Source organism: Calliphora vicina, chromosome 1, assembly GCF_958450345.1.
Source record: "Calliphora vicina chromosome 1, idCalVici1.1, whole genome shotgun sequence".
In the NCBI taxonomy this organism is placed as follows: Eukaryota; Metazoa; Arthropoda; class Insecta; order Diptera; family Calliphoridae; genus Calliphora; species Calliphora vicina.
The window spans coordinates 13,157,778-13,175,466 of record NC_088780.1 but is presented as its reverse complement, the minus strand read 5'-3'; the positions used below and the strand labels follow the sequence as shown (position 1 = coordinate 13,175,466).

The window sequence follows — 17,689 nt, the reverse complement described above, 5'->3', positions numbered from 1 at the left end:
AAAAATCAAACTTTAAGTTATAAATTAACATTTGAGCAAAACAAAATATTTTCCTCATAAAATTGTTAATAAAATCGCTAAATTTCCATTACTTTCCACCAAATACGGCAAAACAACACACAAGCGGTAAAAAATTATACACTTTTATTTTATTTTGCAGCTGCAAAAGTAAATGAATTTCATTTCATAAATTGTGCAGAACTAAATAAAATTATTTAACAAAATGGAACAAACCAAGAAAAATAAAAAAGAAGCCAAAGATGAAAAACTTAAAGATCAAAAGCTGGAAGAACAGGTAAGAAGAAAAAAATACAACAGGATGCCAAAAATAAAATAAGACCGAACGACCAACCACAAATTGGGTCAACTGGTTGTGTAGTAACAAGATATTTTGAGTAAAATAAATAATAAAATGTTATTTTTAACAAGGTATTGAAATCACTGGAGGAGGCTAAGACACCAGAGGATAAATTTCAACTTTTGCTTAGCAAGTATATAGAAAGTGAACGCACAAATAGACGTTCCAAGCAGGATCTAAAGCTCCATGAAAAACAGCTGGAGACCATAATGCGTGAAAAGGAAAATCTACAAAGGGAATACAATAAAAATGTTTTAATGAGGTAAGAGAAATGATTTATTTTTGCTTAAATTCTGTATATTCAAATTGTTTTGTTTAGAGACAAACTGGAAGAAGTTTGCCGGGAACAACAGAAACTTATAAAATCGGTTAAAAATGAGAGTATGCAAAAGATACGCGAAGAAGAGGAAAGACGCAAAGAAAGCCAGTCCAGATTCCAATCATCCTTGAATGAAATCAACCAGTCTTTGAGTAAAAATAATGATGAAAATAATAAATTACGTGATCATAATATTGAAATGACCAAAAAGTAAGTAGAAATCTAACAATATATTCACTTCAGTTTTACTTATTTTTTTAGGAATAGGTTCATTGGGTAGGGGAGAGAGGTAGCAACTGTTAAAAGTGAGGTTAATTAGTTTTCCTGTCTGTCTGTCGGTTTATGTTTTTCTTGTGCGTTGAAACAAAAAGGTGTTTTTTTTAATGTTTTTGTTGGTGTTCTTCTGTGTGTTTTTTCTAAATTTTGTTTAGATGTGTATTTTAATTTTTTTATTGTTAGTTTTCGTTTTTGAAATGATGTGTCTTCTTTGATGCCATGTGTGTATGTGGCTGCAGTTAGCGGCTACATCCGTGTGCACACACGGTGTGTGTGTAGGTGGGGGTGTAGGGAAAAGTTTATTTTTAAACAGAAATACTTTTTTTTGTCTGCCTTCTTCCATTATTAATAATAGTTTTTTTTTGTTTGTTTCAATATGCAGAGTAATTTTTATTTTTTTTTTTCTTAGAAATATGTAATTGGGTAAATCATTTATAGGGATTTGTAGATATATTTAACGTAATATTTGTTTTGGATGTTTTAAAAAGACAAGCAAATGCCGGCTGTTATAATGTTAAGATGTTTTGAAAGCTCTATGATTGTCTTTAAGAAGAGAGGGAGAGCAAAAGGTTGTGTTAGTTTGTCATTTTGTATGTTATTTCGACATTATAGAATTTTCATCAAACATTTTCACTAAAAATGTTCACCACCACATTTCATTAAACAATAATTTCAACAAACATTTTGGTTTTACTATAAAATTTGTTTAATCGAAAAATTTCTTCATCAAAAAATTTCAGTAAAAATTTGGATTCACGAAAAATTTGGTTTCACCGAAAAATGTCACTAAAAAATTTATTTCGCCAAGTTTTTTTGTCGTAGAGTTTTAAATAGTAAATTTTTTACAAATGAATAAAATCATATTATAACATTCACAATAAGTTTTTTCCAATTTTCATCAAACATTTTCACTAATACATACATTTCATTAAACAATACATAATTTCAACAAACATTTTTCACTAAAAACTTTGTTTTATTAAAAAAATTTAGATACACAAAACTTATTCATTAAAAATTAAGTTTCTCGAAAAATTTCACTAAAAAAAAATTTTCGCAAAAAAATGAAAATCACAAAAAAAAACCTTTTCACTGCTAATCAGATTCACGGAAATTTTTCACTGAAATGAGATTCACCAAAAAAACAGTTTCACTGAAAATCCGTTTCACCGAAAAATTTCATTGAAAAATTTCACTGAAAATCGGTTTCACCAAAAAATTTCACTAAAAATCAGTTTCACATACAAATTTTACGAAAATCAGATTCACCGAAAATAAATATTACCAAAAAGTTTCAACGAAAATTTTCACTGAAATCGTTTCACTATAAATCAGTTTTACCGAAAATTTTACTGTAAATCAGTTTCACCAAAAATTTTCACTGAAAATAAGTTTCACTAAAAAATGGCAACGACAATTTTCATTAAAATCCGATTCACAGAAAATCAGTTTCATCGAAAAATTTTACTGAAAATCAGTTTCACCGAAAAATGTCAAAATTTTCACTAAAATCCGTATAACAAAAAAATGTCACTGAAAATAGGTTTCAGAAAAAAATTTTAACTGAAAAAAACTTCAACGAAAAATTTCCCTGAAATTTGTTTCACCAAAAAATTTCATTAAAAATCAGTTTCACCAAAATTTTTACTAAAAATCTAAAAGTCTCACCGAAATTTTTCATTGAAAATCAGTTTCAGTTTTATCAGATTCAAATTTTCTCTGAAAATGAGATTCTCCAAAAATGTTCACTGAAATCTGATACACCGAAAATAAGTTTCATTAAAAAATGTCAATGACAATTTTTATTGAAATCCGATTCACCAAAAAAATTGACTGAAAATCAGTTTCTCGAAAATTTTCATTGAAAATCAATTTCACCAAAAATTTTTACTGAAAATATGTTTCACCAAAAAATATCACTGAAAATCAGTTTCACCGAAAAATGTCAACATTTTAACTGAAATTTGTTTCACCAAAAAATTTCACTAAAAAATTTACCGAAAAATTTTACTGAAAATCAGTTTCACCGACAATTTTCATTGAAAATCCGTTTGAGATTCACCGAAAATTTTCTCTGAAAATCAGATTCACCAAAAATTTTCACTGAAATCAGATTCACCAAAAATTTTCAATGAAATTTTATTCACCGAAAATAAGTTTCACTAAAAAATGTCAACGACAATTTTCATTGAAATCCGATTCAACAGGAGTATTCGCCGGGAATTTTCATTGAAAATCAGTTTCACCGAAAATTTCACAAAAATCATCGAAAAATTTTATTCAATCAGTTTCACCGAAAATTTGAACTGAAAATCCGTTTTACCGAAAATCATTTTGACTGAAATGTATACTAAAAAAAAAAAAAAAAATCACAAAAATTTTCGCTGAAAATCCAATTTACAATAGTTTCACCAAAAGATGACACTGAAAATTAGTTTCACCGAAAATTTTCACTGATAATCAGTTTCACCAAAATTTCAATAAAATCATTTCCACCGAACATTTTTCTGAATATGAGTTTAATCGAAATTTTTCTCTGAAAATCAGTTTCACTGAAAACTAAAAAAAATGTTCAATTCAAATTTTTTAAATTTTTTGTAGACTCAAATTCTTGGCTGAACAATATCACGCACGTGAGCAACAATTGGAAAAGCTCAATGAACAAGTGCAACTAGAATCGCAGCTGCATCAAGCCAAATTAAGCAAAGTCCAAGTGGAGTCAGCCATGGAAAAGGAAATTCTTATCAAGTAAGATTAATTGCAAACAAAAATCAATTTAATTTTATATTCAACTCATTTTACAAAACTTACCCCTTCTCAGGGAAAAACAAATCGCCTTGGAAAAACTGCTGAACACTCAAAAAATGCTTAAAGAAATCACCGAGCGTGAGAAAGAACTGAAGGAACAATTGAACATCTACACTGCCAAATACGATGACTTCCAGAATTCGCTGCAAAAATCCAATAACATCTTCGCCACCTACAAAGTGGAACTGGAGAAAATGTCCAAAAACACCCGCAAACTCGAAAAGGAGGCCATGGAATGGAAACGCAAATGGGAGAAGAGTAATGCCACACTCATTGAATTGGCCACCGAGAAAAAGGATCGTGACGATCATGCCATACGCTGTAACAAACAAGTAGATCAATTGCAAAAACTATTGAGAGCTCTGCAAAACGAACGCAGTCATTTGTATAAGGTGATCAAAGAAAACAATGTAGAAGTGCCCCCCTTGCCAGCTCTGCCCACCGAGCCAGAGCCCATGCAGACCGGTCCCATTAATAGTGTGGCCGATAAGGATAAAATGGACATGATGTCCAAGAATTGTGCCGAACTCAAGCAGACATTGGCTAATTTACAAAGTCAAATGAAAATTTTAAATCTGAAGGGAGCCGAAGCCGAACAGCAATGTAAACAATTGCAGGCCCAAGAAGAGTCAATTAAAAAGAAGAAAAATAAAAAATCCAAATCGAAAAAGAATAATGCCAACAACAACAACAACAAAGAATCTTCCCCAGCCATCTCAGAAGATGCCACCAGTGTTAAGGGTGAAGAGCAGGAAACAGAAAAGGTAGTTGAAAATGGTAATCAAGTTGTGTTAGAAACAGAAACAACAGAGCAACCAGAATCCCTTCCAGTGTGCGAACAACCCCAGACTGTTGCTGAAACTACAGAGCCAATTACAGAAGTAGTAGCTACAAATTAAAGACTTTTTTCTCTCTTTTTTTTAATAAACAAAACACAAATTTTTTTCTTCTTAAGGATTTTGTTTAATTATAAATTTTACATTTAAGATTTATATGACAAAATCCTTAAAATGGGACTGCTCCATTTTTATATTATGGATTTATATAGTTAACAGTTCAATTTAAATAATTACAAAAAAAAAAAGAAACGAATATAATTAAAATTAAAATAAACCCATCCGATTTTTTCTATACATTACAATGTTTATTAGGCTTTTAATTATTAAAAGCCTTTAATATTATCATTATAAAAGAAGTAAATAATAATAATAAATAATTAATCTCATTAAAAGTTCATTTCAATGGTTTTTCATTCTCTTTTTCAATACTTAACAAACATTTTTTATAAAATTTAACGATTTTGAAGAATTCAATTTTTTTTTATTTCAATTTCAATTTTATGGTTATAATTTCTGAGGAATGTCCCAATTTTTATACCCTTCACCTTCGTGAGAAGGGTATATATAAGTTTGTCATTCCGTTTGTAATTTCTACATTTTTCATTTCCGACCCTATAAAGTATATATATTCTGGATCCTTATAGATAGCGGAGTCGATTAAGCCATGTCCGTCTGTCTGTCTGTCTGTCCGTCTGTCTGTCTGTCTGTCTGTTGAAATCAGTTTTCTGAAGACCCCAGATATCTTCGGGATCCAAATCTTCAATAATTCTGTCAGACATGCTTTCGAGAATTTTGCTATTTAAAATCAGCAAAATCGGTCCACAAATGGCTGAGATATGAGGAAAAAACCAAGACAACCTCGATTTTTGACCTATTTTTTACCTATATCTGGATTACTAAGACATTAATATAGACAATATGGATATCTAATGATAGATATTTCAAAGATATTTGCAACGACGTATATAAGACCATAGTAAGTTGGACCTACAATGGGTCAAAATCGGGAAAAAAAATTTTAACCCGAATTTTTTTTTCAAAAAAAAAAAATTGAAAAAACAAAAAAAAAAATTTTTAAATTTAAAAAAAAAAAATTTTTAAATTTAAAAAAAAAAAATTTTAAAATTTAAAAAAAAAATTTTAAATTTTAAAAAAAAACAAGTAAGAGTGCTATATTCGGCTATGCCGAATCTTATATACCCTTCACCTTTGTTGTGGATGCATTATTATTTTTTATAATTAGTATATATGTATGTACATTGCCCACTTTCAGCGTACAGCATCCTAAATTTATCAAGAACACAAAAAACAACAACAACGCCAAACGAAACAAAACACCAAAAGAAAAAACAAAATACGCAAGCCAATGAAACCAACACACATCCAAACATACGTTTAATTGTATAAAAAACAACAACGCCAAAAGAAACAAAACACAAAAGAAAAACAAAATACGCAAAGCATATGCTTCCATCCAAACATACGATTTGTTGCTTATTTGACAAAAAAACCAACACACAACCAAACAAACGTTTAGTTGTATAAAAACCAACAACAACGCCAAAAGAAACAAAACACAAAAAAAAAAACAAAATACGCAAAGCATGCACATACAAAAACATACGTTTTGTTGCTTTTTTGTAAAAAAAACCAACACACAACCAAACAAACGTTTAGTTGTATAAAAAACAACAACAACGCCAAAAGAAACAAAACACTAAAAAAAACAAAATACACAAAACTTGCACATCCAAACATACGTTTTGTTGTTTTTTTGTCAAAGCATGCAATACATTGTGTTTTTTGATGAAATTTTCAGAGGTTGTCTCGGATTTTTGCTCATATCTCCGTTATTTATGGACGGATTTAGCTGATTTTAAATAGCAAAATTCTCGAAAGTATGTCTGACAGAATTGTTGAAGATTTGGATCCCGGAGATATCTGGGGCCTTCAGAAAATTGATTTCAACAGACAGACAGACAGACAGACGGACAGACAGACAGACAGACAGACAGACAGACAGACAGACAGACAGACAGACAGACAGACAGACAGACAGACAGACAGACAGACAGACAGACAGACAGACAGACAGACAGACAGACAGACAGACAGACAGACAGACAGACAGACAGACAGACAGACAGACAGACAGACAGACAGACAGACAGACAGACAGACAGACAGACAGACAGACAGACAGACAGACAGACAGACAGACAGACAGACAGACAGACAGACAGACAGACGGACATGGCTTAATCGACTCCGCTATCTATAAGGATTCAGAATATATATACTTTATAGGGTCGGAAATGAAAAATGTAGAAATTACAAACGGAATGACAAACTTATATATACCCTTCTCACGAAGCTGAAGGGTATAAAAATTAAAATAACAATCGAAAAATTTTTTTTTCCAAAAAATTAAAAAAACAACTGAAAAAAAATTAAATTTTGTTTACATAAAAATATTTAAAATTTTGAAGTATAATTTGGTGAAGGGTATATAAGATTCGGCACAGCCGAATATAGCACTCTTACTTGTTTTTTTATATTTTTATGTTTTGTATTATTTTCTTTTATTTTAGTCATTTATTCATTTAATTTAAATGTTTAATTTATTTTAATTTGCATTGTTTTGTATTAATTTTCTTGGTATTTTAATTATTTTTTATTAAAAATAATAAAAAAAAAAATATTGAAATGAATCAATGTTGTTCATGGAGTTTGTTTTAATATTTCAATATTATATGCTAAACTGTTATACACAAGATTTTCTATAGAAAATACACAAGATTTTCTAAAGAAAATACTGTTATACACATGAGTTTTAAAGAAAATACTGTTATACAAAAAATTTTCTATAGAAATTACAGTTATACTCGAGATTTTCTATAGAAAATACTGTTATACACATGATTTTCTAAAGAAAATAATGTTATACACGAGATTTCTATAGAAAATACTGTTATACATAAGATTTTCTAAAGAAAATACTGTTATACTCGAGATTTTCTAATGAAAAAACTGTTATACACAAGATTTTCTTTAGAAAGTACTGTTATACTCGATATTTTCTATATAAAATACTGTTATACACAAGACTTTCTATAGAAAATAGTGTTATACACAAGACTTTCTATAGAAAATAGTGTTATACACAAGATTTTCTATAGAAAATAGTGTTATACACAAGATTTTCTATAGAAAATAGTGTTATACACAAGATTTTCTATAGAAAATAGTGTTATACACAAGATTTTCTATAGAAAATAGTGTTATACACAAGATTTTCTATAGAAAATAGTGTTATACACAAGATTTTCTATAGAAAATAGTGTTATACACAAGATTTTCTATAGAAAATAGTGTTATACACAAGATTTTCTATAGAAAATAGTGTTATACACAAGATTTTCTATAGAAAATAGTGTTATACACAAGATTTTCTATAGAAAATAGTGTTATACACAAGATTTTCTATAGAAAATAGTGTTATACACTAGATTTTCTATAGAAAATAGTGTTATACACTAGATTTTCTATAGAAAATAGTGTTATACACTAGATTTTCTATAGAAAATAGTGTTATACACAAGATTTTCTATAGAAAATAGTGTTATACACAAGATTTTCTATAGAAAATAGTGTTATACACTAGATTTTCTATAGAAAATAGTGTTATACACAAGATTTTCTATAGAAAATAGTGTTATACACAAGATTTTCTATAGAAAATAGTGTTATACACAAGATTTTCTATAGAAAATAGTGTTATACACAAGATTTTCTATAGAAAATCCACGGTTTTTATATTAGCTCAGCTTTGTGTTGCAAATCGTTCATAAAAATACTACTATACACAATAATTTCTACAGAAAATACTGTCATACTTAACACTTTTTACAGAACATATTGTTATATTGAAGTTCTTCTATGACAAATACTGTTATACTGAATATTTTGAATATAAATTACTGTAATACTGTAGATTTTCTATACTGTTATTAGCAAGATATTCTAACAAAAAAATCATACTGAGACCTGCGCTTCTGAAATAATTCGTACCGGTCAATTTTGGCATTGTAGATTAGCAATTTTCATTTCCAGATTGAGCAATTTATTATCGACATCATTCTCTAAATATGACACCTTCTTGTCAATACCATCAACTCTGCTGTTAATAACCTCAGATATTTGCAGAATTTTCTCGTCTGTGGCTTTCCATTTCACTACAGCTAACAATTTCTAGTTGTTTACTCTAGAAAATTTTGAAAAATCATTTCCATTATTTAATTTTCTTCTTTAACTTCAGCAAGAAGTTTCTCGTTGTTGGCTTTAGAAGTTTCTTGAACTTCTCTAGAATTTTCTTGAACTTCTCTAGAATTTGCTTAAACTTCTCTAGAATTTTCTTGAACTTAAACAAATTTATCATTTGTTTCTTTGAATTTTTCCATCATAGCAGCAAGCAATGTGCTTAAATCCATGCGGCTTGTTGTTGGACAGATCTTATTACTCAAATTCATAAGATCCAATGTTAATGTTACGTCGCTTGAATTCATGTATCAGCCTCTATTGTAATTCTGCTTTGTTACCTGTTGTCGGTAGCTCCAACTTAATTAATTCTTTCTTGAGTTGTTCCACTTTTAGCTCCTCAAACTTCAGGCTTATTATTTTGCAATTCCACTTCTGACACCAATTGGTACGTTTTTATCTTTTAAAAACGATGGTTTATTTCCTCTATTTACTTTTGATTGCAAATAAAAGTAGTTTAATAGTTGAAAATTGTAAGATTTTAGAAAAACAAATAATTACAAAGAAATATCAATTCCACTTTAAAATTTTCTGAAGTATCAAAATACGAAATTAATTCCACTTTGGAATTCTGTGGCAGGCCTGATAAGTAGATATAAAATAGTTAAAAATTCAAGGAAGTCGTAGTTTTTTGCTTACATTTCATCCATTTCTGGGCCGATTTTCCCGAATTTAAACAGCAACTGAACCAGGTCTATAGCGAATGTATTAATCATGCATATAAGATATATTGGAGGTCTTCGGAAAGTTTATTTCAACAGACAGGCCACTCCGCTAAAAAGCTTCATATTTTTAAATTTAATTAAAACAATTGGGGTATTCACACGGTCTACTATTTCATAATATTTTCATAATGTATTTTTATAATATATTAGGACATTATGACAATATGACTAATAGCAGACCGTGTGAATACCCCAAATGTGTGTATGAGATATTATTGAAATTTTTTATTCGTTTGAAAGGCCTATCAATGCCATTATGTATGCCTTAAGGTTCGGCTTATTGTGGCTTATTCGCAAAATTATAACGGGGTCAAATCGCACGATCTCGGCGGCCAGTTCAATTTGAATTTGATTGAATTTTACAAAAATATTTCCATACAGTCTTGTATTAAGTTTAAATAGAGCTCTGTGGAGTACTGGAATGCCTTTTATTTTAGGAAACATTTTGATTTTAAAAATTTTTATAGAGAGACGTATGATTAATAATAATTGTTAAGTATTTTTACTAAATGTGTTATAAATATTTAATGAATAAAGATTTTTGAAATTTTTAAACGCTGAAAAATATGAAACTACTTGCTATTTATTTTGCTTAAACATTAAATTTATAATAATTATTACAAATATTAAAAAAATTAAGTTAAACTTGCATAAAAAAAATTATTTTTTTGAAAGACACCAATTTGTTGGCCTTTTACCCCCAATTTACTTGCATGTTTTTTGATTTATATCTACCACATTTTTTACCATTTTTACTTATAATTGTTTTCAACAATTCTAGTAAATTCCTTTTATTTTAGGCAACATTTTGATTTTTACAATTTTTTTATAGGGTGACGTATGATTAATATTAATTGTGAGGATTTTTAATAAAAGTGTTATAACTTTTTAATGAATTAAAATTTTTGATAAATTTAAACGCTGTAAAATATAAAACAGTTTACTAAATATTATTCCTAAACATTAAAATTTTAATAATTATTATAAATATTAAAAAATAGTGTTAAACTTAAAAAAATAAAAAATAATTTTTTAAATTATGATTTATTTTAATAAATTAAAATAAATAAGAAATTTGTTAAATAAATTTTTCTTAAATATCCCATTTCTCAAGTATTTTACTTGAGGCCTATTGTTTATAACAGTCATATCAACAGTTGTTTTTTTTTTATATGGAAAACTTATATGTTTTATATGTAACAAGTCTCTGGCGTGCATTTAATAATTGTTGCATTATTTACATTCTTCATTTTGTATTTAGTATAATTTATAGGGAAATATTTATGCAAAAACCACCTGAACGTATGACAAACAATTTACTGCAATAAAAATAATAACACGCATACGTTAAATTACTTTGTAATACAAATACATACACACAAGCACTCACAAATGCGTACTTAAAAGGAAAAAAACAATTAACTGTAAAACGACACTTTGTATGAAAAGTGGAAAAGAATGTTTTCCCAATTTCATTTCGAAAAATTACCAACTTTTATTAACGACCACTTCCGTTCAAAGAAAAAGTAAAAAAAAGCTTTTAAATATTGAATAAGCAGACACACATTTACACATGGAACAAAACATACAAACACACACACACACCTTCGTTAAATATTGTTGTAATAACAATAACGGTATGTATATATACATACATACATTTTAATGAGAGTAATAACAGTGTAAAATACTTATTTAACATTACATTACATGACCCACCATGTTAAAGTAATGCCTGTTAACATGTAAATAAAGTAACCAAGAGATAGTTACTAAAACAGAGAGACAGAGAGAGAGTGAGCAGGATACAGAGAAATGTTTGAATAAACCTAACTGTTTTTAGTGCTTTGTTTATTTGTGAGTATGTAGGTATGTAAGTATGTATGTATGTAATTGTGATTTATATTTTTTTGTGAGCAATTAAATTTAAAGGCGTCTAAACACAACCTAAGGCAATAGCAACAAACAAACCCACAAATAGAGAAACAAATGATGTTTGAAACGCAGAAAAAAGGAGAATAAAACAAGGATAGAAGACAACAATGTTAACAACAGTGATGCCAAGGATTTTGAAAATTAAATAAAATATTTGAAAAATTAAAGAAAGTTTTTTAAAAAAATATGTATTATACATATTTAAAATTTACTCCATATTTTGCTACAATTTTACAAAACTATCAAAGTTTGTTGATCATTGGGTGCTATTCAAGCGGCAATTTTCAAATGTTTGCAAGCAGCAAGATTCTTCCAAAAGCAGGGAAATTGGATATCATACGAATTGAAGCCGAGACACCTTGATAGACAATTTTGCATGTCCGAAATGATGCTTGAACGCTGTTAAAGAAAATAATTATTGCACCGAAACATTAATTACGATTATAAATGGATCCGTAAGAAATCGTAGTTCCCACGAAATAAGTTCCCAAAAAACAAAATGAAATAAGACCCCAATTTATGAGAAGTCAGACAACTTTTCTATAGAAAATGTTGCTCTGGACACAGACAACTTTTCTATAGAAAATGTTGCTCTGGACACAGACAACTTTTCTATAGAAAATGTTGCTCTGGACACAGACAACTTTTCTATAGAAAATGTTGCTCTGGACACAGACAACTTTTCTATAGAAAATGTTGCTCTGGACACAGACAACTTTTCTATAGAAATGTTGCTCTGGAGTCAGACAACTTTTCTATAGAAAAGTTGCTCTGGAGTCAGACAATTTTTCTATAGAAAAGTTGCTCTGGAGTCAGACAACTTTTCTCTAGAAAATGTTGTTCTGGAGTCAGACAACTTTTCTCTAGAAAATGTTGTTCTGGAGCCAGACAACTTTTCTATAGAAATGTTGCTCTGGAGTCAGACAACTTTTCTCTAGAAAATGTTGTTCTGGAGTCAGACAACTTTTCTATAGAAAAGTAGCTCTGGAGTCAGACAACTTTTCTATAGAAAAGTAGCTCTGGAGTCAGACAACTTTTCTATAGAAAAGTAGCTCTGGAGTCAGACAACTTTTCTATAGAAAAGTTGCTCTGGAGTCAGACAACTTTTCTATAGAAAAGTTGCTCTGGAGTCAGACAACTTTTCTATAGAAAAGTTGCTCTGGAGTCAGACAACTTTTCTATAGAAAAGTTGCTCTGGAGTCAGACAACTTTTCTCTAGAAAATGTTGCTATGGAGTCAGAAAACTTTTCTCTAGAAAATGTTGCTCTGGAGTCAGAAAACTTTTCTCTAGAAAATGTTGCTCTGGAGTCAGACAACTTTTCTCTAGAAAAGTTGCTCTGGAGTCAGACAACTTTTCTCTAGAAAAGTTGCTCTGGAGTCAGACAACTTTTCTATAGTAAAGTTGCTCTGGAGTCAGACAACTTTTCTATAGTAAAGTTGCTCTGGAGTCAGACAACTTTTCTATAGAAAAGTTGCTCTGGAGTCAGACAACTTTTCTATAGAAAAGTTGCTCTGGAGTCAGACAACTTTTCTATAGAAAAGTTGCTCTGGAGTCAGACAACTTTTCTATAGAAAAGTTGCTCTGGAGTCAGACAACTTTTCTATAGAAAAGTTGCTCTGGAGTCAGACAACTTTTCTATAGAAAAGTTGCTCTGGACTCAGACAACTTTTCTATAGAAAAGTTGCTCTGGACTCAGACAACTTTTCTATAGAAAAGTTGCTCTGGAGGCAGACAACTTTTCTATAGAAATGTTGGCCTGGAGTCAGACAACTTGTCTATATCTTTTAATAATATGAACTAAAATTTTTTAAAAATGTTTAATAAAATTTTTCCATTAAACTTTTAATAACGCTTTTAAACACAATTCTACTTATTTCATATATTTAACCATTTTGTTTAATTCATTTTTGAAAATTTTACCAAAAATCTTTAAATTCATTTATTATTTTAAATTTCATTTAATTCATCTTAAATGTTAATAAAAATTCTTTTAAAAAATGGTTAATTTTCATTATTAAATCTCAATTTTAAACTTCACCCTAACTTGGCATCACTTTTCAATTGACAACACTTTATCCTGTGCTTTCACTGTAAAAGATAACGGTGGTTAAAAGCAGACACAAAAAAAAACAAAGTAAAACAACAACAACAAAACCAACTAACGGTTACCCATGATGGCATGATAACAAAGGACTTGTTATTTTGTTGTTGCATTTCAAGTTGCTGTTGTTGTTGTTCAAAAAGCTCTTGAGAGCATTTAACACTCTCAACAAGAAAATAACAGTGAAATGGCAAACAAGTGGCAAAAATTCATCAAGTCAAATGATTATACAGAGAAATTATACTTGTGCACGTATATATGTATATCTATCCATCCATACATATGGATTCCTTAGCATGGGAATTCTTTTATATTTGTTGTTGTATTTGTTTTCTTTTGAGGGTGGTTTCAAATTTGTCAGAACTGAAGGAAAAAAGCAACAAAGAAAATAAAAAAGTTTAACGAGATAGATGGTTTGTTTAGAGACTAAAAGTGAAAAAAACAACAAATGCTGCACGGTGAATTGATTTGTATAAATTTGCTTAAATTAATTTCTTTTTAGAGGAAAATAAGGCACACAATTTATTCAATTTATTATTAGTTATGTATGGGAAAAGCTTTTCTTTAAAAAAAGACAAAAAATTTAAATTAAAAGAAAATTTAGAAATTTAATATTTGTGGAAAATTTCTAAGCATTTTAGTTTGAAACAAACATATATCGGGGTCATCAAAATTTTTGTCATAGACAATCTGGTTTAAGACCAATTTGCCATCAACAAAATTATTTTTTTTTTAAATTTATATTTTTTAAAATTAAAAATTATGTTTAGAAAACTGAAATTCTTCTGAAATCATAAAATACCTTACAGTATTTAAAATTATATAAAATAAAATTATTTATTTCAATATATACTTTTTAAATTTATTTTCAAACTTTGATAAATTTTAAAAATTCTATAAATGGAGGAAAATCTTCAAAATTTAATTAGTTAACTAAAGAAAGCCTAAAGATAAGCTTCTTAAAAAAGGAAATATATTTTAAATTATAATAAAATTTTAAAAATCTCTTCATATTTGTGATATTATCGATAAGAAAAATATGTAACCTACTAGACGTATGATTAATATTAATTTAGAGGTTAGGTTAGAAAAAGGCCTATAACTTCGGAAATTATGTACAGATTTTAAAAATTTTAACCTCATATGAAAGCCAAGACTTCAAGTTATACATACAAGTTTAAATAATTGGTTCATCTAAAGCAAACATTTTAAAAATTTTATAGATTTAAAAAGGGTATTCCTTTAAATTAATTATTTATGCGAATGTTTCAAGTAAACGAGCTTTCATTGTTGAATAATATTTAAAACAATTAAGTTATGTAATGTCTTAGGCTTTTGATTCCATTACAATTTAACAATAGCTCTATATTTGTCATATTTGTTCCTAAATAAAAAATTGTACCCTCCTAGACGTATGATTAATATTTATATTAATTAGTTTTTCTTTCTTTTTATTTTCCACAAATTTTCCTTTTAAAACCACTGTGCAAAACCAGTATTTCCCAAAAAAAAAAACATAAAAAAAACAAAACTAGCCAAAGTCATTCATTCGTTTAACTACTAGTAGGAAGCTTCTGGGAGCAGAGCTTATGGAAATGAAGTCTGTAACATTTCAAATCAGTTGTGTACATGACGTGAGTGTTAACTGGTGTAAGTAGCGTAATTATTTACCAAAAAAAAAAAACAGAAAATATTAAGCGGAGTAAAGAAACCACTAAAACAAGTGCGTAATGTTTTAATAAATGAAAATTTCCATTAACAAAAAAGGGAAATAAAAAAAATTATTAAAAAAAAATAAAAGAATTATTAAATAAGCTGAAGAAAATAAAATCTGAGTGTTTTTATAATTGTTGTGGTATTTAGTTGTTGCTGTAAATACAAAAAAAAAATTATATGTATTAAAGGAATAGATAAAGAGACCAAAAGTGAGAGCCTCAAAGAAAGCAAGAGAGAGAGACAAGGCAAAGGAATGTAAATAAAAGTGATGCAAACTAGGCGGTTTTTTGAGGGAGAACAGTTATAGATTAATAAAAATATGAAATATTAGTAAAATTATGATTAAAAGTTATTATATATTTAATTTAAACGTTACGATAATAAACTAATTTACAGAAAAAGTTAAAACAATTAAATAAGTGCAAATTAAGCTGTACAAATTTGTATAATACAAAAGAATAAAATTAAAGTATTAAAAATTTCTATAATAAATGTTCAAAATAACACCTTAAAATTTAGTTTTCAAACAATTTTTTAAATTTGTTTAAAAATTAAAAAAAATGTTAAGGCCTGTTTCACAATGTCGAAAGAAAAATGAGTCTAACAAACTTGTATGAAAACAATTGGAAAGAATTTTAAAAACTGAGTGTTATTCATTTTTCTTTCCACATTTTTATCAGTTATTTTTACCCCCGTATTCATAAACAATTTTTAAATTTAAACAATGTTTTAAATTTGATTTTAAAATGTTGTTTAAATTTAAAAATTGTTTATGAATACAGGGATTAATGTTTACGAATTTTTTAAAAAGGTCAAATGAAATTTAAGAAAATGTTTGTTTAAAGTATTAAGAAAACTGAATAATAAAACAAGAAAAAGCTGTTTAAAATCATTTGTGCAAACAATTGTGATTCTAAATTTTAAAATTAGACTGAAAATTCAAATTGAAATCAAATGAAATTAAAAAAATATTAGTTAAACTTATATAAAATATTAAAAAAATATTATTATTTAATAGATTGATACAAAATTTTTTATGAAAAATCAAAATTTTTTATTAAATTTTTCAAAAATTTTGCTTTAGATGAATTGAAACTTCAATCAGGTTTTTATAACCTGAAGTCTTGGCTTTCATATGACACTTAAATTTGTAAAATCCATACTTAATTGCCCAAGTTATGGTCATTTTTCCAAACTAACCTCTTAATAAATATTAATCATACGTCTAGTAGGCAATTTTTTTTTCATTTATCATTAAATATAACAAATATAGACAGATTTTTAAAATTTTAATGGCATATGAAAGCTATAACATTGAGCTATGACTTAAATAAAACAAAGCTCAATAATATTTTTGTTTAACATTGACAAACGTCAAATGTGACAATTTGGATGACCAATCAAGCCCTCAAGTTGAAGATATTAATCATTATTAGTAGGATTTTGCTAGAATTGTGGCCGCCTAATCTTCTTTATTTTTGAAATATTGTGAAATATCTTAATTAAAATCTATAAACTGTTTGAATAAATTGCCCAAGTTATGAAAATTTTAATCTATAAATAAATATTAATCATTAGGTTAAACATTTTTCTATTATCAATAACTATGATAAATATGAAGGGATTTTTAAAATTTAAAAAATACTCAAAATGTTACCTTTAACTAAGTGATTAAGATCAAAAGGAACTTCATTGTTAGGTTCATTATGCTTCAATATTTTGGAAGTATTGGTCAATAACAAAACTTTACTTTACAAATGGCGGCACGGATGTTGGGACACCTTTTATTTTAATGAATTTAAAATATATTTAGTTTATTAAGAGGCTTATCTATTAGTTAGTAATTAAACAATGTAAAACTTTAGGTTTTCTTTAGTTAATACTAATACATTTTTGCTGATCATTTTTACAATTTCCTAAAATCTCCAAAAAATTTAAATTTCTACTTATAGCTCTGTGAATTGTTAAATTACAATTTTATTTTAAGTTGTGAATTACTTCAAAACCTCTTGCCATTCTTTATCGATATTAATAATTTGGAAATCTCTAACAACGGGAAAACGGGAAATTTGTAAAATTGTTCAGGGGTGCGTATGATTGATATTAATTTGTGGAAATTTTATAAAAATGCAATTTTCAATGGGAAGCAAGTTAAATACAGCCATGAAATATTCTACATATATGATAAGAACAAATTAAAGATTAACATCAGTCGATTTGTTTTACAATTACGGAACAATTTTACGAAATTATAAGTTGTTTTTCAGAACTTTCAATAAAATAAAAAAATTAGT

The 17,689-nt window shown here is 27.8% G+C and overlaps 2 protein-coding genes across 3 annotated transcripts in view; one reads left to right on the top strand and one right to left on the bottom strand.

The window, feature by feature from the left end:
• The window catches only part of RhoGAP93B (MyTH4 and RhoGAP_KIAA1688 domain-containing protein RhoGAP93B), a 272,594-nt gene that overhangs the window by 218,558 nt on the left and 36,347 nt on the right, over positions 1–17,689 (bottom strand). The window lies entirely within an intron of this gene.
• On the top strand, positions 139–4,997 carry LOC135949466 (alpha-taxilin). The gene is made up of 5 exons (XM_065499040.1): positions 139–295; positions 430–620; positions 678–887; positions 3,555–3,701; positions 3,775–4,997. Exons 1-5 carry the CDS (start codon positions 224–226, stop codon positions 4,658–4,660), a joined length of 1,506 nt encoding a protein of 501 aa, XP_065355112.1. The 5' UTR covers positions 139–223; the 3' UTR covers positions 4,661–4,997.

Coding starts and splice junctions, on each gene's coding strand:
- LOC135949466 (XM_065499040.1), top strand. CDS start 224: ATGGAACAAACCAAGAAAAATAAAAAAGAAGCCAAAGATGAAAAACTT. Junction 621..677: donor AATAAAAATGTTTTAATGAG/GTAAGAGAAATG, acceptor TGTTTTGTTTAG/AGACAAACTGGAAGAAGTTT. Junction 888..3,554: donor AATATTGAAATGACCAAAAA/GTAAGTAGAAAT, acceptor AATTTTTTGTAG/ACTCAAATTCTTGGCTGAAC.